Consider the following 24,310-nt stretch of genomic DNA (forward strand, 5'->3'; position numbering starts at 1 on the left):
TCCCTCTCCTCCCTCCCTTCCCCGGAGATCGGAGGCTGCACAGGAACGGATCTGTCCTGTGCAGCCTCTAACAGGCTCCTGCCTGTAATGTGACAGCGATCCCCGGCAGCTGATTGGCCGGGGATCGCTGATCTAGTACAATGCTGATACTGTTAGCAGCGTTGTACAAATGTAAACAAAGTGGATTATTTCCGCTTGTGTTTACATTTAGCCTGCGAGCCGCGATCGGCGGCCCATAGGCTATTCACGGAGCCTCCCACCGTGAATTGACAGGAAGCAGCCGCTCGCGCGAGCGGCTGTTTCCTGATTAATTAGCCTGCAGCCGGCGATGCAGATCTGCGTCGCTGGTCCTGCAGCTACCACTTTGCCGACGCGCGTTATGAGTGCACGGTCGGCAAGTGGTTAATATTTAGTTATCTGGCTTGCAGTCACCGCCATGTATAACAACAGCAACAAAAAAATAACATTTGTAAAGCGCTTTTCTCCCATGGGACTCAAAGTGCATAAGCATGGCTCCGACCATCGTGGTACAGAGGAAAAATTTCATAAGTCTGGAAATGCCAGGCTAAACAGGTGGCTTTTCAGTCTGGATTTGAATAGCTTTTCTTATTTCTCTGCTTCAAACGCAATAGGGGAATTGTGAGTTGGAGTGAGTTGTGCTTCCCCTCCTACACTGCGCCCCCTGAGGCTGGAGCATCTCTTGCCTCTGCCCTGTATGTAATATTGATGTGCAGGTACATTGTGTGTTTATTTTAAGTAATTTTACTTGTGTAAGGTTCTCTTTAAGAGGTTATATCCAAAGTTTACAGCAAGATTTCGTTTTGACTTCTTTCTTTAGGGAGTGCATACAAGGGTTTTGTTTACCATTTACTTCTATTGCACAGTATGTAAAGTTCCATAACAATGTTCAGTCATGCCTGTCAGCTTTTAGAAGCTAGATAACCTCAGCATGTGGAAGACGTGTCTGTGGCGCCACCTGCCGGTAAATGACACAGCAGTTTAGGGAAACGAAAGCAATTCTCTCAGTGGCTGGATAGTTTGCTGCTGAGCAGCTTTGGACTATTTTTACCGTATGGAAAGTTGGTAACTGAGCTGGTAGAGTGATGTTTATCCTTGAAGTTGTGAAGCAGTCGCTTGTTGGAGGATTGGACTGGGTTTCCCGTGTTACACTTGTCTGCAAGAACTTTATTATTGGCTTCATAATGAACACGCAGCAGAAGGAAATCACTGAGCAATGTGAGAAGACGTCTGTGCATCCTAACTCAAGCAGCAACTCATCATACAGTAACAAAACACAGGTATGTAAAATCAACTAGATAGCATAAGTGATTTATGAACGTCATGGGAGATCATTCAAGTGTATTCACACTTTATAATGACGTGTTAGACTTAATTAGCTCCTGGGTGCTCATACATTTTGACGTGAACGTTACATCATACAATTGCTTTGCCTGTTATTATTGGGCTTGTAACAACTTTGAACTGGTTTAGCAGGCTGGTAAAGACACACTTTTCAAAAGACAGCTGATAAGAATAAGGGCTGGTGTACCACACAGGTTCACACTGGCAATAAAAGTGGTCCGTTTAATCGGACCGTAACAGAACACAGCCTAATGGATATGAACAGATCCTATGTAATCAATAGGATCCGTTCACATTGCTCCATTGGAACCAATCCGTTCATCCCCATTCGTCAAACAGACTGCAAGTTTGGGGAGGGAGCGATTTTCCTGGTTCGACAGACGAGTTGCATTCACGGCGCGCTAGCGGAACAGAGGGTTAGCATAAGCTCATTGTGGGCTGACTGCCGATATTTATACTTGGCCGTTTGGGTCAGTTCACACTTGTATATGAAACGTATCCGTGGCTCCGTTTTTTGGCCCGGACCAAAACCGGAGCCACGGATACCAATGTTAAAAATAGCGTCCGTCTTCACACAATTTAAAAATGGATCCGGTTTGAAAAACTGAACGGAGAGTCCAGATTTGCAGGGTTTTTACGGACCCCGGATACACGGAGGGGTAGTGAAAAGCAATGCAAAAACGGATCTCCCTCTACACCCGCTTGCTCGCTCGCTCGCTCATTATTACTTTTGCTATAGCGGACATAGCTAGAGGGGGAGCGGGGACGGGGGACCCAGGGGTGGGAGGGAGGGGGCCGACCGCTGTGCCCACTGCTCCCCATCCTGGCTGCTACTCCCTCCAACTCGGCGGCCCCCACCCCACCCCACCCACAGCCAGGGCTGGGGACACGGTTTGGAAATGTATGCTGTAAAAGGACAGCATTTTATTATTATTATTTTTTATTTATTTATATAGCGCCAATATATTCCGCTGCGCTTTACAAAGCACAATAAGATGACAAGGGGAACATAGATTCAACTAACAAATGTACAGCAGAGTTCCAAGCAGCACAAATATTGTTACAAAAACAGTAAACATTAGGAGGATGACCCTGTCCTTGTGAGCTTACACTCTAATGGGTAGTGGGGGACACACTAGGTAAGGGGGTGGAGGGTGGATGAGGCAGTGACCCTTTGCCTCTGATTACATTGTGACAGATAAGTAAATAAGGGCTATAGAATGTTATAAGCTTGTCTGAAAAGGTGTGTTTTAAGAGTGCGTTTGAAGATATCCAGGTTTGGAGCATGACGTACAGGCTGTGGAAGAGAGTTCCAGATAAGGGATGATGTTCGTGTAAAGTCCTGGATGCGAGCATGAGAGGAGGTGATCAGCTTAGAGGCCAGGAGAATTTCTTGGGAGGAGCGAAGGTTGCGGGAGAGACAATATCTTGAGATTAGTGAGGAGATGTATGGAGGAGACAACTCATGGAGGGCTTTGTATGTTAGAGTCAGGAGTTTGAACTGGATCCTCTGGGTAATGGGTAACCAGTGGAGAGAACGGCACAGTGGGGCTGCATCGGAAGAGCGTGTGGAAAGGTGAATGAGGCGGGCCGCTGAATTTAGAAGGGATTGGATTGGAGAGGTGCTAGCCTGTTTTTTGGTAGACCACAGAGCAGGGTGTTGCAGTAGTCTAGGCGGGAGATGATTAAAGGACTTACGAGGCCAAAATGGCTAAAAAAGCCAAGTACCTGCAAGATGTTTAAATGCACGGAGGACGCCGTCAGCGCCCTCCGTGCAGTTCCGCCGGGTCCCCTTCCTGAGATCGCCCCCCGTGCCGATCGCGACCCCACAGGCCGAGTCGGGCTCTCGTGCCGCTCCCAATATGGCCGCTTCCTCTGGCCGCGGCTGCGCAGTCCGCCTGGCCGCGAGTGCGGCTGCGCAGCTCTAAGGCCAACCCCCCGAACCACGCTCCGCCGGGTCAGGAAGGGGACCCGGCGGAGCTGCACGGAGGGCGCGGACCGCGTCCTCCGTGCATTTTAACATCTTGCAGGTACTTGGCTTTTTTAGCCATTTTGGCCTCGTAAGTCCTTTAAGGCATGTACAAGCATTTTGGTGGCCTCTTGTGTGAGGAAGGGACGGATACGGAATATATTTTTGAGCTGGAAATAGCAGGTGGTGGTTATGCATTTTGACAAACGGATCCGCTTGCATTCTGTTTTTTTCAAAACCAGATCCGTGGATTGCGTTCTGCAAAAAGGACGAGTGTGGACCGAGCCTTACTGCTAGGTATCCACCACATGGTTTTGAGATGAATGGGAGTGTTCATCTCATGTCATTTGCAGTCGATTGGTCAAGCCCTGCGGTCAATGGAGTTTTTCGAGTCTCTGCATGCAGGTTCTGGAGTTGGTGGCATTCACGGTTATATTCTATACTCTAAGGCTCTAAACATGACAGCAAACAATGTCACTTGCTTTTCTGTGTGGTGGCGGTTGTGACGAAATGGGCTGCCGGGAGCCATCTGCCTGAACCGGCCCTTATCGAGAAAAACATTTCAGGACAGACTGGTTTTACTTTAGTTCAGTAAAATTCACTGTTAAACTTCCCTCTTGCTGCATGCAGGCACATTTTAACGTCTTCACTATGCAACACACCACTGAATCCAGCTTTAGGCTGGATTCACAGTGGTCAGTTGCATAACGCACAAGTTAAAATGTGTGTCAACTTCAATGGATACTGGACACAGACTTTAAAGAAAAACTCCAACCTAGAATTGAACTTTATCCCAATCAGTAGCTGATACCCCCTATTACATGAGAAAAATAATGTTTTTCACAAACAGACCATCAGGGGGTGCTGTATGACTGATTTTGTGCTGAAACCCCTCCCACAAGAAGCTCTGAGTACCGCGGTACTCTGGGCAAACTGCCACAATGTAACAATGTTCACAGACAGGAATTAGCTGTTAACAGCTGTCTCTAACAGCCAAAACAGCTAGGAGCAGCTACATAACCTGCCCACGGTAAAAATGTCACCATGTAATAAATGTTAGAATGTAAATCGGGGAGAGGAAAGATTTTACAATGAGCAAACACTGACTAAATCATTTATACATAATTATGGTAAAAAATGAAGCACTTTTTTTACTACATTATTTTCACTGAGTTCCTCTTTAATGCAAGGCCTGCATGCAGCAAATTAGAATAACGCGGTCAGTTACTGTGAACAGTCCCATAGCATTGCATGGGCAGTAAGTTCGGAGCAGTGCTTTTCAGCGCTGCTAGATTTGGGCGCAGCCGGCGCCTCCATAGACTACAATAGGAATCACTCCTATTGCAGCGCTCAGTGAGTAACGTCGGCTCCGTCAGAATACGGAGCCGAGGTTGCTTAAAAAAACACAATAATTCGGCCTCCAGCAATCGCTGGAAGCCGAATTATTTCATTCCCCCACTATCCATGACGGCCTGGAGGGGGAATAGTAATTAAAACGGCCCGGACTTGTGCAGAAGCAGGATCAGCCATATACCGCTGTATCCTGCGCCCAAGTCTACCGGCGCCGATTTCAAATGTACTCAGTAAGTTGACTTGTGGAATTTTTCTGCAGTGCAACTGAGCACTGTAAACCTAGCCTTACGCTAGGTTCACAGCGGAGAAGCGCATTGTGTTGCTACACAACACGAATAAAACGCAATGCAAAGTAGCAAGTAATGTGGTTGCGGTGGTATGCGATGTAAGGGAGCCATAAAAATCAAAATGTCATCATAGATGTGCGTCATTTGTGTCACACATTTAAGAGTATAAAGCTCCGCCTTTTTAAAAACAGATTTGCATATGTGCAATGCCCATACTGTAGTGCGACGCAATGCAAATATTCAAACGTGCCAGCGCTACCATAGTCTGACATTGAGTGCGTCAATGCATGTATTTGTATAAACGCAGAGCAGGATTTGCGTACCCCGTTGACGCGCATTGCACCGCATGCACTGTGAACTTTTACTTTTAGTGCTGTGTGATCTTTACTTTAAAAAACATTTACTTTTCAGTGCTGTGTGATATTCTACATTAAAAAAGCTTTTGCCAATCTATAGCGCAATGAGTCACATAGATCGTAATTTCTATCAATTTGCAGCAAAAGTCTACAAAAATTATGATCAAACCAGACGGAAAATGTTGGCCAATAGGACGCGGCAGAGGAGTGGCGCTAGATGGATGGCTCATAGTGTTGCACTGTATTGAACAGTGCAATGCTTCAGTTCAATAGATTTCATGGTAAATTCTATTGGAAACCTTTGTGCAGTGTACGGGGGGACTTGCTCCCTCTGTGATCAGATTCAGATTAGAGGGGGATTCACACTGGCGTTAAAAAACGGTCCATCCGCTGTTTAAAACGGAACAAATCGTAGTGAATGCTGTGGATCCAATGTTAATCTATGGATCCGTTCACATCTGTCTGTTTGAACGGATCTGTTCTGCACGATCCGCTGAATGAACCGCAACTTTCCTTCTGCAGCAATTTTTCCGGACCGCTGAGCCCAGTGGACTTGAAACGAAAGCAGAAGCGCTCTATTGGGGGGCAATGAGAAAACAGAATGTTTTTTTACGCTAGTGTAGAAATGGACCGTTCTAAACAGAAAAATACACTTTGGGGGTGGGGGTCGGGATGTGGGGAAATAGAACTGAAGCAGCTGTACGGAAACGAAGTGGTAACAGAGTGAAAGTGGATTAGATCGACTGGTGTTCAGATCCGTTTTCACTGATGCATTTGCCACTTAATTGCAAGTGTAGGCCTTAGTGTGTATGACCGGCTATACAGACATGCTCTGTCCAAGTGAATTACTGATACAAATGTGCACAGCAGTAGGTAGCCACACAGAGCTCAAACATATACATTCTCTTCCATAATTGCTAGAGAGATTAAAGTGAATGTTTACCGTTTCAAAAAAGAAAAAGTCAGATACTCACCTAAGGAGAGGGAAAGCTCGGTCCTAATGAGCCTTCCCTCTCCTCTCCCGGTGCCCGACCCCGCGCAGGATCCCCCGTGGCAGTATTCGACCAGTTCGGTCAAATACTGCCACTTCCGCATGCCGAAGGGAGCTTTCGGAAGCCTTCGGGAGCACTCGGGCTCCCGAGGACGCGGCCGCTCCATACTACGCATGCGCGAGCGCCCTCTATGACGCGCTCGCGCGTACGTAGTATGGAGCGGCCCGTCTTCGGAAGCCCGAGTGCTCCCGAAGACCTTCAAAGTCCCTGCAGCGGCGGACGCGAACGGGGGAGCCAGCGCAGCACCGAGGGCACCGGGAGAGGAGAGGGAAGGCTCATTAGGACCGAGCCTTCCCTCTCCTTAGGTGTGTATCTGACTTTTTTTTTTTATTAGCGGTACCCATTGGCTTTAATGCTTTACTATTATGCAGCCTGTCACTGAAGAGCCGTGAGAAACGCAGGCGATTTGGGAAGATCCACGCAGTTGGTTTTCTGATCGCTTCCTGGTTAGATTGCACAGTTCATTGCAGTGATCAGAATGACATTTTTTCTTTCAAAAGACAACTTGTTTTCCTTTCACCAAATGGCAGGAAACCTTCTCAGAGAAGTTTACCAGGCACCCAGCTGTGTTAAGGACCCCCATAAATCGGGTCCTGGAAGAACACTGCCCCTGCTGCCTTAAATCTGGCTTCTGTTTGTCTAAGAGAGACAAGCGGGCTCCAGCTTTGACACCTTCGACCAGAGCAGCAACAGGCACAGATCTTATCAAGATCTGCCTGGAAGCAGCTGACCTACCTTGACCCAGGAATCCCCAATATTCATATTTTCTTCACATTTTTTTCATAATTCAAGGCATAGCAAGCCCCTAGGCCCATCAAATCTGCACAAGTTGTGGGATTCCGTGTGGCGGTGGTTCTGAGAGGTTTCCTGACCAATCAGACTCTCAGGACTGGGGTAAGATCGGTTTAAAGTAACCCTTTAATACCCCAGGGGTCTGACCCCTCAAGTTTGATATCAATGTTATCGATAAATGCTGACCAACCTAAAAATGTTATTGGATTTAACATAACCTGTACGATTTTGGAGATAGCACACCTATCATGATTTAGGTATATATTCTGTCTCCATGAGAAGGGGCTAGCTCATCTCAGGTTCCAAGAGGTGTGTGGTCCCCGCCTTCACTCCTCCTTACTGTGTCAGGAGTATAACCAGGGAGAGGACCCAAGACCTACGGTAGGTCCTCCATTTTTTTTTTGAACATCATCCAGGAATACATATTGTCAGCTTGAGGATATGCTGGCAATCATCTGGTTTGGACTTTGACACCGAGTCCCCTGAACTGAAACAAAGGAAATGGACTTGTTTTTTCCCAGAAAGGACATCTTTCACCTGGAACTTAAGTATCCATATTTTCTTCCCTCTTTTTTTTATACTGGCTTACTTGTCTCGTTACTTGTTGATTTTAAAGATTTTCTGTATATATTAATTATTTATATTACATTTAAAATAAAAGACTTCTATAGAAGTAATTTGTTTGTTCAGCTGCACCTACTATTCAGCCACACAGAATGAATCCTAGCTTTCTGAAGATTCTCTACCGAGAAGTGTTGTTATTAGCCAGTGTTGTTATTAAACAGTTTTTATTTACAGGTCTTAGAATCAGTCAGAGCGGGCTTCTCTTCCCCCAGTTAGAAAGAGATGGTGGCAGCCTAGTATTTTGTGTTTTATAGTTCGCACGCCTCCTTCTGGTCTGTCTGCAGCCGAATTCCAGCGATTTCCGCAAAACGATTGCGTCCACGAGATTGGATGGTCTGTGTGCTGAAACCGATTGGAAGGCATTGTGTGGTCCGGCCACTAGGGGGCCTGTGATACAGCCTTTAAAATCTGTAAATTAGTGACAGACTCAGGCCCTGATTTATATCACAGGAGCCCATAGTCACAGATGTCCTGGCACCCTTGATTTCGCCCTCCATGAACCTACAAACCCCTGCCCAAGTGCACTGCAAGCGTGCTGGCTAGCCCAGCTATCACCTCTTCCTTACTTCCCTTGCCCTTCATAGTTGATGGTTGAAAGTACACTTTCAGGGGGTATGCTTATTTTAAAGGTACCTGTTCATCTCAGGTTTCCTTTAAGTAAACCATGTATCATATACTGTAATATATGTAGTCAAAATGTACTCTACAGAGTGCAGCTAGAAAGAAAAATTATGTGGTGGCCAATGATGTAGTGACATGGGGGAGTGGTCACAACAGATTGTGTGTTGGATAAATAACAGGTTCACTTAAAGAGACACTGAAGCGAAAAAATATATATGATATAATGAATTGGTTGTGTACTATGAATAATTACTAGAAGATTAGCAGCAAAGAAAATATTCTCATATTTTTATTTTCAGGTATATAGTGTTTTTTCTAACATTGCATCACTCTATAATATGTGCAGATTACACAACACTCAGCATTCAAAATGAGTCTTTCAGAGCAGTCTGTGAAGTAATGAACTCTCCTCTAGCAGAGGAAAAGTAAACAGTTCAATTACAGTTGAGATAATAAAAGTCAGATAACAGCCCTCTCCACGACTAAAGCTGGCCATACACTGGCCCGATTTGCCGCCATTTCGACAGCAGATTCGATCACTGGGATCGAATCTGCTGCCAATCGTTCGCGCTAAACGCACCCGCCGATCCGATTTCCTCCCGAAATCGGATCGGTCCGTCGATCGCGCCGTGCGGGTAATTACCGTCGATCGCCCGCAGGTAGGGAGCGCGTCGCTAGCGGCGGCCGATCCGATACAGGTTTACATTACCTGACGCTGGCTCCCGGGCATCTTCTCCGCGCTGCACCGCTCTGTTCCTGCTTTCATCCCAGCGTACATTACCTTCCTGTGTCACTCCAGTGACCAGGAAGTTCAAATAGAGGGCGCTCTATTTGAACTTCCTGGTCACGGAGTGACACAGTGTACGCTGGGATGCGGTGCGGGATGCTGGGATGCCGTTCAGCGTGGAGAAGAGGCCCCGGAGCCAGCTTCAGGTAATGTATACTGGGGGGGGGGGGGGGGACAGGCGGCAGGAGCAGCTCAACAGATTGTGATCGGTTTCATGCTGAAATCGATTCACAATCTGTTTGCAGTAAAGGCAGCCATACGATCCCTCTCTGATCAGATTCGATCAGATGGGGATCTGTCAGTTGGTCGATCTAATGGCAAATCGACTAGTGTATGGCTACCTTAAGTTGGTCGGAGAGCTTAATAGCTTTTTTGCATAGAGATAACAACTGGAGTTTCTCAACTCTTCCTGTACTGGAAACAATTAGACTGATGTATCTGATCTTAATGTTTTTTTTCTTAGCTGTACTACACATACAAATCATATTATCATCATTTTTTTTTCGCTTCAGTGTCTCTTTAAAAGTACCACAATGTAACTAGAAGTTGGATATCAGAGACATGTACATATTAGCAAATGACAGGAAAATTCCAATGGTCACCACACAATAGTAAAGCCTGGTACACACCTTCAATTTTGATTTTCCAATGATTGGTTAATTTTACTATCTGTAGAATGAGAGCCAACAGATTTTGAATACTATGACCAGATTGAGTGGGTAAGCTCTTATACCACATGGAGGTGCCACAATGATTGGCCAGTCGAAAGTGGATATGTGTACCAGGCTTAACCGGCAGATAGTCCAGCTTAGTCTTAGGCTTAGTCCAGCAAATATGAAATCACAGACTATGTCCAAAAAGAAAAAACATAATTAAGCAGATTGCCTCTTCTCCCCAAACAATATGATTAGGCACCCCACACATTATAATTAGACAGAGTGTCCCCCACTGAACATAGTTAGAGTACACCCTAAATAACTATATGCAGAGTGCTCCCCAAACAATATGCAGGGTGCCCCCAATAACCTATATGCAGAGTGAATACAAATCAATAATGCAGAATGCACCCCAAAAATTTTAGGCAAAGTTCCCACAAATAAGTTAGGTAGATCCTCCATAAAAGGCAGAGTGCCCCCAAAACAGGCATACCCCCCCCCCCCCATAATACGTAGAGTACTAGAAAAAAATAGGCCCATTCAGTCAGGCAGATCGCCGCCCCACCACTCCTTTAAATAATAGTTTTGCATAGTGTCCCCCATATAACATTTTGGCAAAGCCCCCAAGCATTGGTGTTCAGTAGTTCTTGAAAAAAAAGACACAATACTCACGGGTAAGGCCAGATCCACACTATAGGTGCTTTTCTGAGCGCTTTGTGATTGATTAGCACTTTCTGAGCGCTTTTTAGAATTTCTCCCATTCACTTTCATTAAAAGCGCAGTAAAAAATAAATCACCGCGATAGCGCACACAAGAAATCGTCTCGATTTTTACCGCAACTTTAAAGGGAACCAGAGGCCCCAGAAAAAAAGCTATTATACATACCTGGGGCTTCCTCCAGCCCCATACGCACGGAACGCTCCCACGCCGTCGTCCTCCGCTTCCTATATCCGGCGGTACCGGGTCCCGTAGTTTCGGCCAGTCGGCGGCAGGACGCGGCCAATTGTCCGCATCACAGGGGCTCCCAGCATACACTTACGCGTGCAGCTGCATACTGAGCAGCCGCACGCGTAAGGGTATGGAGGGAGCCCCTGCTCATGCGGACAATTGGCCGCGTCCCCCGGAAGTGACGGGACCCGGTACCGCCGATACAGGAAGCAGTGGACGGTGGCGTGGGAGCGATCCGTGCGTATGGGGCTGGAAGAAGCCCCAGGTATGTATAAAAGCTTTTTCTGTTTTTAAAGAGAGTTCCTCTCTGGTTCCCTTTAATGAAAGTGAATAGGAGAAGTTTTTAAAAAGCGCTAATTAATCACAAAGCGCTCAGAAAAGTGCTTATAGTGTGGATCTGGCCTTACAACAGGTTTTTTTTGTAACACTTGCAGCACCAGTACCATTTCTTCCTGTGCCTCGCGGTGGGAACTACAGTCTCCCATATCAATACACGGGCGATCTGCGTTGGCGCATTGACACATGCTGCATCACCCCTGGTCTTTATGTAGCCAGGAGGATCAGTACTAGTGCTGGAGACTGCTGTTTATGGTGGGTTTTTTTTCCGGGCAACCGGAACATCAATGCATAGTTATGGCTTGTGGTCCACAACTAGGACTCGGACCACACTACGACACATGCACAACAGTGCATTCACAGCATATTGTGTGCAGATACACCAAGCCCATCACTGTGCCCCTTGCCTTGTACTCACTACACACTGTTGTCATAACTCCCAACTTTTTGAGATAAGAAAAAGGGCCATTTTAAATGTGCCCATCACACCTCTTAACCACGCCCCCACCACACCCTACACAATGCAAATCACAACGAATTCAGAATCAATAGATGTTGTTTTATCATTCAAACCACACTGGTCTGCGCTATCATCATTAGTTTTCCTTCATTTTTATATATGAAAGTAAGAAATATATCAATTTAAAGGATAGGAATAAAGCTTGGAGCCAATTAAAAACATTTTTCAGCAGAAAAATACATATATTTTCACAGATCTATACCTCATTCCTGAAAGGTGGACAAATGAGGGAGAAAGAGGGACAGAGATTTTTGAGAGCTATGCTGTTGTGTATCCAGTCCGCTGCTACCACCGCTACTTAGGGATAAAAAACGAAACACCAATTAGAGCCCCACAAAAAGCATAATCAACTGCTAGGGATCCCACTGGATTGAAACATTGAAACAGACTAATAGGAATCATTGGTCCACTGAGAAGGAGTCCCATTGGTCGGTTTCAATCTAATGAGTAGCCCCAGTGGTATTTGATGGGGTTCAATCGGCACTGCGCTGTTTATGCCCAGCGGCAGTGGTGGACCTGAGTGGCAGCTGCAATACAGAAGGTGACAGAATAAGGCAGAACGTGATGGAAAAACGGAAGTAAATGTAGGAATTTATACGGTAAACTGCCTAGTGAGAATAAGCACTATCCATTCCCATATGCTCTTACTGTTTCCGTTGGCATCTGCAGCGGATGCTGTGTTTGGAAAAATTGTGCAGGAGAGGACTTTGCATTCCAATTACCAGAGAAGATCCAACAGTTATGTGGAAATGTGTCAATGGATCTTGTCGTTAATGTGAGATCCGATGTCATAGCAAGTGTGAACCGGGCTCTGTCTCTGACACAGGAGACTTGGGTTCAGATCTTGACTCTTCCTATTCAGTAAACCAGCACCTATTCAGTAAGGAGGTCTTTGGGTGAGACTCCCTAACACTGCTACTCCTTACTGATTGCGTTCTAGTGGCTGCCTCGCAAGCACTCTGAGTCAGACAGGAGAAAAGCGCTAAACAAACATAGGAAATATTATAGAAGATGGGGGACTGTTGTTAATCCTGGTACGTGTGTTTAATGAATTGCGGAGATGCCGCCGCGCGGTCTGACAGCGGGGCGGCTGTCTCTGCGTTCAGACTTGCGGTTTCTGCTCAGCAGCATGCGTCTGGTTTGCCTGGGCCTTGTAGTGCACACAGATGGAGAGCTACGCGCGCGCACGCTAGAAGGCAGGTCCTTTATGCCAGTAGGAGAGGGATCAGCTGATCAGGTCGATCAGCTGATCCCAGCGCAGTTACTGATTGGCTGAGTGGCGCAGGACGGCACTGAGGAGCGCTGCAGTATATATAGATCTTGCTGGTCAGTCTCTGGTTGTCTGCCGTTGTGAATACTTATGTGTGAGCACTCAGTCAGATCCCACAGTGTGTTAGAACCAGGTGGACCTGGGAATTCACACTTAGCCAGATTACGCTCTTGTTATACCTTAGACCAGTTTCGGGGTGTTGAGACCAAGGACCTCACACCCAAGCTTAGGATCACTGTGTCATTTCTGTGTTATACTTTAGACCAGTTCCGGGGTGTTGAGACCAAGGACCTCACACCCAAGCTTAGGATCACTGTGTCATTTCTGTGTTATACTTTAGACCAGTTCCGGGGTGTTGAGACCAAGGACCTCACACCCAATCGTAGGATTACTATGTCATTGCTGAGTTATTCGTTAGACTAGTTCCTGAGTGTTGAGACCAAGGACCGCACACCTTAGACTAGGATTGTGCTTTATATCTGTTAAGACCATTTGCTCTGTCGACCTCTCTCTCGCTTTTTGATTTGGTACCTCTGCATATCTGCCTACCTGTTGCCAAACCCTGCCTGTACCTGGTTACCGAATCAGCCTTCTGTCTCTGTACTTTATCTGCTCGTGTGTTGCCGACCTGGCCTGCCGACCCTCCAGGCTGTCACTCATCCCTTGAGTGTTCAGTCTGTCTGTCCTAGCTGTGACATTATTCCACCAAGTGTCAGTTAGCTACTTGGACTCCTGCTCCTCAGAGAGTCCGGCCTGCTAGCAGCCAGTGGCCTCTACTCCTCTGGAGTCCCCTGGCTGCAGTACTGTCTCATATCAGATCAACAAGTATCACTGGTTGCCAGGTTCTCTCTATCCCCTCTCTCAAGGAGATAGTCCCTGCACAGCCGAGGCCCACCTGCCCCAGCCGAGGCCCACCTGGTCACTGGCCGAGCTGCCTGTGTCTCCCGCCTCACGGGAGATGGCCTACAGTTACACCAAACACTTACACTTCCATAGGTGTCCAGAGGTTAGTCATACTTGTATTATTGGTGATTCTGCAGATCATCCATAATCAGGTATACATCTGTATTGTTGATGATTCTGAAGATCATCAATAATCAGATTCTCTCTGTGTGCTGACACCAATCGTTACAGTGTGACATTGCTTGTAACAAGGCAAACTGAGTTTTTCAAAAAAACATTATGTAACCCGATTTATCCGTTAGCACTGGGCTCCGGCTGAGAGGAATCCACCAGACACCGACTCAGATGAAATTATCAAAGATTTATTTGTGACCTAACAGTGGTCACTAATAGTTGCAATGAATCCGTAACATTATATATGAAAGTTGAGCTACAAAGGTCTTCTTGTACAATAATCAACCACTTTACAGCATGTTTACATCACAGTACCATTATTGGGGAATAGGGCTGGGGAAGGGAATGGTCTACTGAGCAATTTAGTTCCTAAACAGTTCTCAGTCCCTTGCAACCAAGTCCAAGCTATATTGCTCAGCAAAACCTTGGGGGACTCGTGACAGATCTGAAGATGGCACTGAACAGTTCCACAGTTCGTTGGTTGATACAAAAGAATGTTCACTTTGCTCAGAAGATCTCTTAGACTCCTTACCCTTGGTAATATCCCAACAAACCCACTTTACACTTAGCACCACCTGTCTGGATAGGGCCTCCTCCCAAAATAACAAACAAAATAAAATATAAATCAAATAATCAATAAGGGTTAGGAAAATAAAAGTAAACAAAACAAAGTGCAAAAGTGACCAATGCACCCAGCTATGCCACCAAGATCACTCTCCCACAATATAACTCTCTATTTGTGCACTTTGATTTTTAGGCTGAATAAGCTCTGATTTAGTGATGTTGCAAAACATGTATTTCAAGTAAGTTGACTCTGTATCTTGGTCAGATGTCAGTTCACTCCTCACTGTAGCACACTTTAGTATCACAAGACGCAATGCAACTCCTCCTCCTTCACTTATCTTCTTCAATACTGACAGGTTCTCTTTACTCTCACGGCAGTATTTATCTCCTCTCTCTTTAAGACCATGTACTCGAGTAACATGCATAAACCACACTTTGGTTCACTTCCCGTGTCAGTCTCTTAGCAATATTGTAGAACACATCAACTGAAGAAAACATATATACTTTTGAACAGCATAGGCCTCTTCAGTAATCTGGATTGCTATTTCTCTATCTCAGAAACCTCCACTGAACACTGGCTTCTATCTGAACACAACACTGTGGCTTGTAGTTAGCCCTCAGGCTTATACTCATCTGTACTGCCGGAGTCTCTGTCTTTCCAGGTTAGCTCGTATTTGGTCTGTGCCTGCCGCCTCTGGCCTCCGGTCACTGTCTGGCCTGCTGCTGATGTCCTTACTTGCTCTGCTGTAGTCTCTGCGTAGCTGCCGGTCCCCTCTTATCCTCCGGGGTGACTGCTGCAGCCTATCTCTTGTTGCCTCCTCTCCCGCTTCCTACCGCCGCCTCCTGACTTCTCTCCGTGCTCCACTCTGCCTCACTCTCTGGCGCGCTCTGGCTGGCTACAGCCAGTTCCATCCGGCTAAGTCTCTCCTGCCCTGCCCCTCCGTGCCTGCGCTGTAGTGTCTGACAGGCCGTGTGGGGCTTCTGGAAAGTTCCACTGCTCTGTGTACTTTGTTCTATGCGACCATCTCGGCACCTCTCTCATGCGCCATTTTGGTTCCACTAGGCTAACATTTAAGGCGAAATTTTGCCTTAGAAGCTAAAGTCATTACCCACATAGAAATAAATTAGCAGAATCTTATGACCCTCTTTTAGAGGGTTACAATTGTTTTTAGTTTCTCTTCTGTTTTTAGAAGAAGGCGCTCTGTACTTTCTGTTATAGAAAATACAGATATATTCATGCAGCATGCAACAAAAAGGGAGGCTGGAGTCCTGAGAAGAACCCCCCATGGTTTTTATTACCTAACACTTTCCTACTTACAGGATAATGAGCTGTGTATACATGGTAGCTTTTCATCCGCCGAAACTAACTTCTTTGGTGACAGTGTAGCATTTGCACTAATGTCCATCTTAGCTCCAAGCCAGCATTAATGAGCCTTGAGTTAAGTTCACACTATGTGCATAGTGTAACGACTACTTACACTAAGCACACTCTGCATGAAGCACATAAACACAAATCACACTCTGCACAAAGCACACTCTGCACAAAGCACACTCTGCACAAAGCACACTCTGCACAAAGCACACTAACACAAAGCACACTCAACACAAAGCACACTCTGCACAAAGCACACTTACACAAAGCACACTCTGCACAAAGCACACTTACACAAAGCACACTCTGCATGAAGCACATAAACACAAATCACACTCTGCACAAAGCACACTCTGCGCAAAGCACACTCTGCGCAAAGCACACTAACACAAAGCACACTCTGCACAAAGCACACTAACACAAAGCACACTCTGCACAAAGCACACTCTGCACAAAGCACACTCTGCACAAAGCACACTTACACAAAGCACACTCTGCACAAAGCACACTAACACAAAGCACACTCTGCACAAAGCACACTAACACAAAGCACACTCTGCACAAAGCACACTAACACAAAGCACACTCTGCACAAAGCACACTCTGCACAAAGCACACTCTGCACAAAGCACACTAACACAAAGCACACTCTGCACAAAGCACACTAAGGGCTAGTTCACATTCGGAAGACTAATCGTGTAAATAAATTAATGTTTTTACAGCGATTTATGCTTGTGATTCCCGTTCAATAGAACAAGAATAACAACGCGATCGTACCCAAAGCACTGCATGCATCGCGTTTGCGATTGATTGCAAACGCCTCAATGAGAATATATCCATAGGGTACATTAGCAGCAGCACTTTGCTGATCGCCAGCAATCGGCAAAGTGCTGCAAAAGCGGCCAGTGTGAACCAGCCCTAACACAAAGCACAATCTGTCAGATTCCACTTGCAGTGTGAACCTAGCCTAAGTGCTGTTCAGTAGGATATTAAACAGTATAAACAAATTCAAAGTAGATACTACAACAAAACCAGTATTAAAGAGTACTTGATTATAAAAGACAGACCCTGTCATGCCAGGCTCAGTTCTTAATGAAGCAGGACTGGGGTGGGGGGTGGGATCCTCAGGTTTATTTGCTTACGTTATCAGCCGTTATTCATTCATACAGGTACGGTAATCGCTCCGCCCCCCTCGGAAATGCTACCATGGCAGTTTTTGTTCAAATTTCTGTGGAGGCTCTGGCCACCATTTGTGTTGCTGCGGCCTAATTTGTGGCTGTTGAGCTGGGTGCGGGCCGCAGCAACGCAGGCAGAGGCTTTGAAAGAGCTTCAGAAGAATTTAGAAACATTTCCGCGAATGCATTGCTGAGGAGGACGCTAGTGGGTTCCAGGCCTGACACAGATGACCTGTGTCAGGCCTGGAACCCACTAGAAAGCGCAAAGCCCTATCGCAATCACTAGCAATTTGTGATAACATTTTGCAAGCGATTTTGGGAGCGATTTCCCTGCTCCTATACAATTCATTAGAATGGAAATGCTCCCAAAATGCTGCATGTCCTGCGATTGCGATTTCCTTAATCGTAATCACTCTAGTGGAATCTGTCCCATCCATTTACATTGGCAGAGCATTTAGGGAAAACGCTAGCGATTGAAAGTGCTCTCTAAACGCTAAAAAAAAAAAAAAAAAACGCGCTAGTGGGTTCCAGTCATTACGCTTGATCAGGTAAGTAGTTAACCTGAGAGCCAAACCATCACCCCCAATCCTGCAACATTAAGACAGAGCCTAGCATGACAGGCTCTTTCATTTATACTGGAAGTATTTAAATATAATAAGAGGGGGCTTTCCTGTCTTCTTTTCTGACAAACATCTTCTGACAGCATCCACACAGGAATTAGTGCAGGACATTTATACAGTGATTTCAGAACTGCAACAGCGGGATCTATTGACCACAACAACATCTATTACAAATAGGCTTTTCTGTTTCAGTTTGACCACATTGAAAACTGTACTAATTCCCTAACTGGAGTTTCACATTAGACACAGTGCCTTTGCCTAGAACTACTGATGTCAGCTTTCTAAAATCACAACAACAAAAAAATCTGTATTTCAGAAAATATTTTTTTAGTACAATATATGTCATTTTTTCTGTGTCAGAATGAAGATACGGTAGACAGCTCTGTACCTGACTCTGTGGAAAAAGCCCTGGAAAAAGGTACCGTATTATACATTGAATATATTGAAAATAGATTGCGGGGAGTGGTGATAAATTGTGTAATATTTGTAAATAAAACAAAACCTGTCATAAATGGCTATTATTCCCTGGTTCACACTGATGGCTGTGAGGATGTGGCCATTTTACTGCCTTCATCACCACACACCACCACACAGATGATTTGCTAGGTGGTTTTATAAGCAATTTTATACAATTCCTCTTCCATGGGCCATCATTTGAAAAAAATGTCCATTTGAAAGCAATAACCACTCTCTGATTCTGAAAACACCATTTTTTTTATTTTATTCCGCCCTTAAAGAGAATCTGTACTCTAAAATTCTTACAATAAAAAGCATACCATTCTATTCATTATGTTCTCCTGGGCCCCTCTGTGCTTTTTCTGCCTCTCCCTGCTGCAATCCTGGCTTGTAATTGCCATTTTTATGCAGTGTTTACAAACAAAAGACATAGCAAGTGATACTCTGAGAGGAGCTCAGTGTGTAAGTCATACAGAGTGTGCAGGGGGCCTGGAGAGGGTGTGTATAGCTTCTATCCAATCAAAAGCAGCACAGCACATTCCAGCCTGACTGCCTCAGCCCGACAGAGCCGACAGAGGAGAGAATATTAGATCATATAACAGAGATAATACAGCCACTGTGTAAGTAGGAAAGGCTGCAGTTAAACAGAGCACATTAGAACAGGTATAGGAACTTATAGGATAGAAGAAATAAGGATGAACATTTTGTTACATAGTCTTTTTAACAATGCTGCATCTTACCTTGCAGGTGGGGTGGATGGGCCCATTAAATTCAGTTTACATTTACAGTGTTTTGAGGGCGGTGAAACACCCACAGTTAGGTTTCAGTGGCTGCTCATTCAGTGTAGGAGTGGGCAAACTACAGAATATTGATTACTGGGCAGCATGAAATTATAAAAAAATCAATTACAGCCGCTCCCCCAGGGGTTTTCCTGGATAAGGCTGCTGACCCAGGGGCCCCATGCAGAGTATATCGCAGTGAAGCGTTCTCACTCACCTCTACAGCTGGCATGCACCTCCCTCCATGTTGCTGTCATCTCCAGGTGCCTGTATGTCTGCGGCATGTATGTACTCTTGTGCACCATTGGTAGAGGGTCACTACGGGCAGCGGAGGATGATGGCAGCACAGAGGAAGGAGCGCGCCAGCTCTAGAGGTGAGTGAGAGCACTTTGCTGCAGTAATACTCTGCATAGGGCCCCAGGAAGAGCAGCATTAGGGTAGTGTCACCGGCTCCAGCCCTGCACCCCAATAGATACTGTCTTACCCCTGCTGCGCCTCTGCCCTCAATCGACCAGCAAAGAACCATCCTCTCTCATTGGTGATGTCTGTCAATTTCTGCTAGAAAGCGATTAGAATCGATTTGGGTAGCATGTTGGGGCAACAGTCCGTTGAGGAAGTCTCAAAGTGTTTGGACACCTTAAAGGGAACCTGAGATGGGCATAAAATAACAAAATATACATATCTGGGGCTTCCTCCAGCCCCCTCCGGTCTGATCGCTCCCACGCCGCCCTCCTCCGACTTGCCGTTCATCCGCAATTGGCCCCGGAAAGTCCTCCGGTCCGAGACCAACTGCACATGCTCGGCAAGACCACGCACTCACTCACTCCCACCACGTTCACTTCACCTGGAGCATTCTGCGCCTGCGCAGTCGCAAATGGAGGGGTGCACCTGGCCGGACTGCGCCGACTGGACCCAACTGGAGGATTTTCTGGGGCCAGTTGCAGGCCAACGAAGAGGCAACTGAAGATGATGAGGGATTGATCAGGCCAGAGGGGGCTGGAGGAAGCCCCAGCTATGTATCAATTTTTTATTGCTCCCCATCTCAGGTACAATTTAAGCTAGAAAACTTAAACCCTTTGTGCTGGGAAAGAACAGAGTGGTTTGTTTTGGAAATAGAAAAAAAACCAATACCTCGTATACACCAGTGGTTTTGAGCGCAGAAAGCTGCTACCTATTGCAGCCTTCTATACACAGGTATGTGGTTAGGTGGCAGCATCGTTCAGGGCAGTTAAAATGCAGCTAGCTTCGATTGGGTTTTAGTAGCTAGCAGTGCTGATCATGCATTAAACCAAACACAGAGAAAGCATTCATTCTATTGATGGAAGTTTGCGCTTTGCACAATCCTATTACATACAAACACTAGAAACTAGACACAATGCATGTTGCACTGATCAAAGCGCACTGTATCACAATGCAAACAGTGTAAACATTGTCATATGCGCTATGTCGCAATATACATGTGGTGTACATTGATTTGTGTCATTTATAATAAGTGTTGTAATACTTTAAGGCAGGTTTCCTGTAATCCATTTGAAATATTTGTGGTAATGCCATGAGTTTCATTCTGTCTGTGTTTCTCCATTTTGGCTTCTTGTCACTGCAGTGTCCAGGGCTATTTACAAGATGTGTTTCTCCAAATGGCACTGTCCCCCTGAGCAAGTGGAGGAGCAGCCTCTGTATAAGGAGATAAACAGTGCCATAAAGGGGGCCTTCTCTAACATGAAAATGAAAGCCAGGCCTCTGGAAGAATATGAAATCCTCATAGCCCTTGCAAATGGGCTGATCGCTCACTTGAAAAACTTTAGGAAAAAGAGAGTATCATACAAGTAAGCATACAGTTAGAAACATTATGCTGGCAAATATCTACTATTGTATAAAGCTATTTCACCTCATTTCAGATGGATTAGATGTTCTACTGGCATTCATTTCTCTTACACTGACCAGTTGCATTGTAACAACATCAAAATGAAAAAGATTGTGCATTACTGTATAAGTCCAATGGGCTTTCACACTTTGTGTGTGTTTAAACTTTGTCCTTGTGGTTGCAGATATAACACGGAACAAGAAGAAGTTGATTTCCTCAGGAGACAGACAAGATCGCTTCTGGCATATTGGCTACCAGATTCACTGAAAGAGTCCAATCACATTTTAGTGTTCTTAAATGAAATTATTTCAGTAAATGGTAAGCAAATGCATCCCTGACAGAATGCAAGAGACCAATGTCATCTGATGCCACATAGCTCAGTCCATTTTCAGTGACAGCAGCAGCCACTCTTGTTGTTTGAATGGACAGATTGGTTAATTCCCTTTAGGACTTTTTCACAAGAATGACAGCCGTACACTTAAAGTGGACCTGAACTCTTGCACAGGACAGAAGGAAAACATAGAGAAATTCACCCTGTATGTGTTTAGAGAGTTTAGTATGTTGAATTCCCCCTTATTTTTTGACTAATCACAAGTTGAAATTTGATCTCTCCCCCCCCCCCCCCCTCCGTGTCACATGACTCCCACAGCAGAGATGGCACATAAGCTCATTTGAAAGCACAGGCTGTTAAACAACCAAACACAGAACATTTATCTCCTGGCGGACTCAAAGCGCCAGAGCAGAGCAGCAGCCACTAGGACGCACTCTATAGGCAGTAGCAGTGTAAGGGAGACTTGCCAAAGGTCTCCTACTGAATAGGTACTGGCTTACTGAACAGGCAGAGCCGAGATTCAAACCCAGGTCTCCTGTGTCAGAGGCAGAGCCCTTAACCATTACACTATCCAGGTTAACAATATATCTGCTTCCATGAAAGCAGGAAGTTTAAGGGTTATTATGCTATTGTGTATTTTTTAGAGCAGAGGGGAAGTTCTGAGTTCAGGTCCACTTTAACTGCTTCTTGGACGCCTGTGTATTTGCAGGGCACTTGCAGCCAGCTAACAGCATCCTGCATTGGTGGCGGTCTCATACGTGTACATCTGAGTGAGCGGCAGCCGCCCACTAGACATGAACCAGTTTTTACCAGACAGTAATGTAATGAATAGCAGAGATGCTGCCGCGCGGTCTGGCGGCGGGGCGGCTGTCTCCGCGTTCAGACCGGCGGTTTCCGCACAGCGACATGTGTCCGGTTTGCCTGGGCCTTCTAGTGCACACAGATGGAGAGCTACGCGCGCGAAGACAGGACCTTTATGCCAGCAGGAGAGGTATCAGCTGATCAGGACGATCAGCTGATCCCAGCAGAACTCCTGAGTGGCTGGGGGCGGCACTACGGAGCGCTGTAGTATATATAGATTTTACTTGTCAGTTGCTGGTTGTCTGCCGTTGCGAATACTTACGTGTGAGCACTCAGACCTCAGTCAGGTCCTACAGTGTGTTAGAACCCAGGTGGACCTGGGAATTCACACTTAGCCAGATTACGCTCTTGTTATTTGCTGTGTTATACTTTAGACCAGTTCCGGGGTGTTGAGACCAAGGACCTCACACCCAAGCTTAGGATTACTGTGTCATTGCTGTGTTATACATTAGACCAGTTCCGGGGTGTTGAGACCAAGGACCTCACACCCAAGCTTAGGATTACTGTGTCATTGCTGTGTTATACTTTAGACCAGTTCCAGGGTGTTGAGACCAAGGACCTCACACCAAAGCATAGGATACTGTGTTATTCCTTAGGGTAGTTCCCGGGTGTCGAGACCAAGGACCTCACACCCCAGACTAGGATTTTGCTTTATATCTGTTATGACCTCTGGCTCTGTTGACCTCTCTCTAGCTTTCTGATTCGGTACCTCTGCCTATCTGTCTACCAGTTGCCAACCTTGCCTGTACCCGGTTACCGAATCAGCCTTCTGTCTCTGTACCTTATCTGCTCGTGTGTTGCCGACCTTGCCTGTCTGACCCTTCTGACTGTCACTCATCCCTCGAGTGATCAGTCTGTCTGTACTACCCGTGACACTAATCCACCAGGTGTCAGTTAGCTGCAAGGACCCCCTGCTCCTCTGAGAGTCCTTCCTGCAGTTCAGCCAGGGGCCTCTACCCCATAGGAGTCCACTGGCTGCAGTACAGTCTGATTTCCAGTCCATCAGGGAATCACTGGCTGCAAGATTATCTCTATCTCCTCCTCTTAAAGAGATAGTCCCTGCACAGCCAGGGCCACATGTTCCTCAGGTGGTCACTGGCTGCAGCAGTATCTGTGTCTCCCGCTCCATGGGAGATAGCCTACACTTGCTCCAAGCACTTACACTTCATTAGGTGTCCAGAGATTAGTCACACTTGTATTATTGGTGATTCTGCAGATCATCCATAATCAGGTATACATCTGTATTGTTGGTGATACTGCAGATCATCAATAATCAGATACTCTCTGTGTACTGACACCATTCGTTACAGAACGGCAGACCAAATACATTATGGACGCACTGTATAGTCATGTTGAAGTCCTGACCACCGCGGTAAACAATCTTTCCGGGGTGATTATGAACCAACAGACTCAGATCAATCAGTTATTTGGGGCTATTCAGGAACTTCAATTAACTATAAATACAGTGCGATCCCCTCCAGTCACGGACATTCGCATGTCCGTACCTGAACAATTTTCTGGCCATGGATCTGACTTTCGGAATTTCAGAAATCTGGTACTGTCTTATTTTGAGTTGAGGCCTACTTCGTCAGGAACTGAGTCTCAAAGGGTAGCATTCATTAAGACCCTGTTGTCAGGTGATTCCCAAACATGGGCATACAACCTGCATGCAGATCATGAGGCGTTATCATCAGTTCAGGAATTTTTTAAGGCCATGGCCATTATATATGATGATCAGGATATTGCTTCCACTGCTGAAAAGAAGCTCAAGATGCTCAGGCAGGGTCGTAAATCGGTTGAGGATTACGTCCAGGGCTGTGGAGTCGGAGTCGTGGAGTCGGAGTCGTGGAGTCGGGCAATTTTGGGTGCCTGGAGTCGGAGTCGGGAAAAAAAAACCGACTCCGACTCCTAATGAATTTGTAACTGTAATTAACCACTTTACCCCCAGCGGTACGAATTTCTCCGCCCCTTTTTCCCCCCCCTAAAAAACCAGGGACGGAGAAATCCGTACCTTCCGCGCTACCGCCGCTGTCCGCACTCCCGCCGCTCGTGCGCGCGCACCCGCCGCTCGTGCACGCCGCCGCCCGCTCGCCCGGAGATCAATGAACGGGAAAATCCATTCCCGTTCGTTGATCTAGCCCCCGCAATGATCTGCTGCTTCTTTCAGAAACAGCGAGATCATTGTGAGTCTCCCAGCCTCCTACTGCTTCCTGTAAGCGTCCTTCCAGACGCTTACAGGTCGCATGTAAACAAACACTCTGTGGCCATCTTGTGGCCA

The 24,310-nt window shown here is 46.1% G+C and overlaps 1 protein-coding gene across 3 annotated transcripts in view; it reads left to right on the plus strand.

The window, feature by feature from the left end:
- The window catches only part of LOC137529111 (uncharacterized), a 109,880-nt gene that overhangs the window by 20,031 nt on the left and 65,539 nt on the right, over positions 1-24,310 (plus strand). For 2 of the 3 annotated variants that reach the window (XM_068251089.1, XM_068251090.1), the window contains 3 exons: positions 18,102-18,159; positions 20,580-20,802; positions 21,025-21,158. In XM_068251089.1, the coding sequence (XP_068107190.1) occupies positions 20,600-20,802; positions 21,025-21,158 (337 nt within the window). In that variant the 5' untranslated portion in view covers positions 18,102-18,159; positions 20,580-20,599. Of the gene's footprint in view, positions 1-1,032; positions 1,299-18,101; positions 18,160-20,579; positions 20,803-21,024; positions 21,159-24,310 lie in introns of those variants that run through there. The other variant, XM_068251087.1, reaches the window with a different exon arrangement.

The sequence above is a fragment of the Hyperolius riggenbachi genome, chromosome 8 (assembly GCF_040937935.1).
Source record: "Hyperolius riggenbachi isolate aHypRig1 chromosome 8, aHypRig1.pri, whole genome shotgun sequence".
NCBI classification, from domain to species: Eukaryota; Metazoa; Chordata; class Amphibia; order Anura; family Hyperoliidae; genus Hyperolius; species Hyperolius riggenbachi.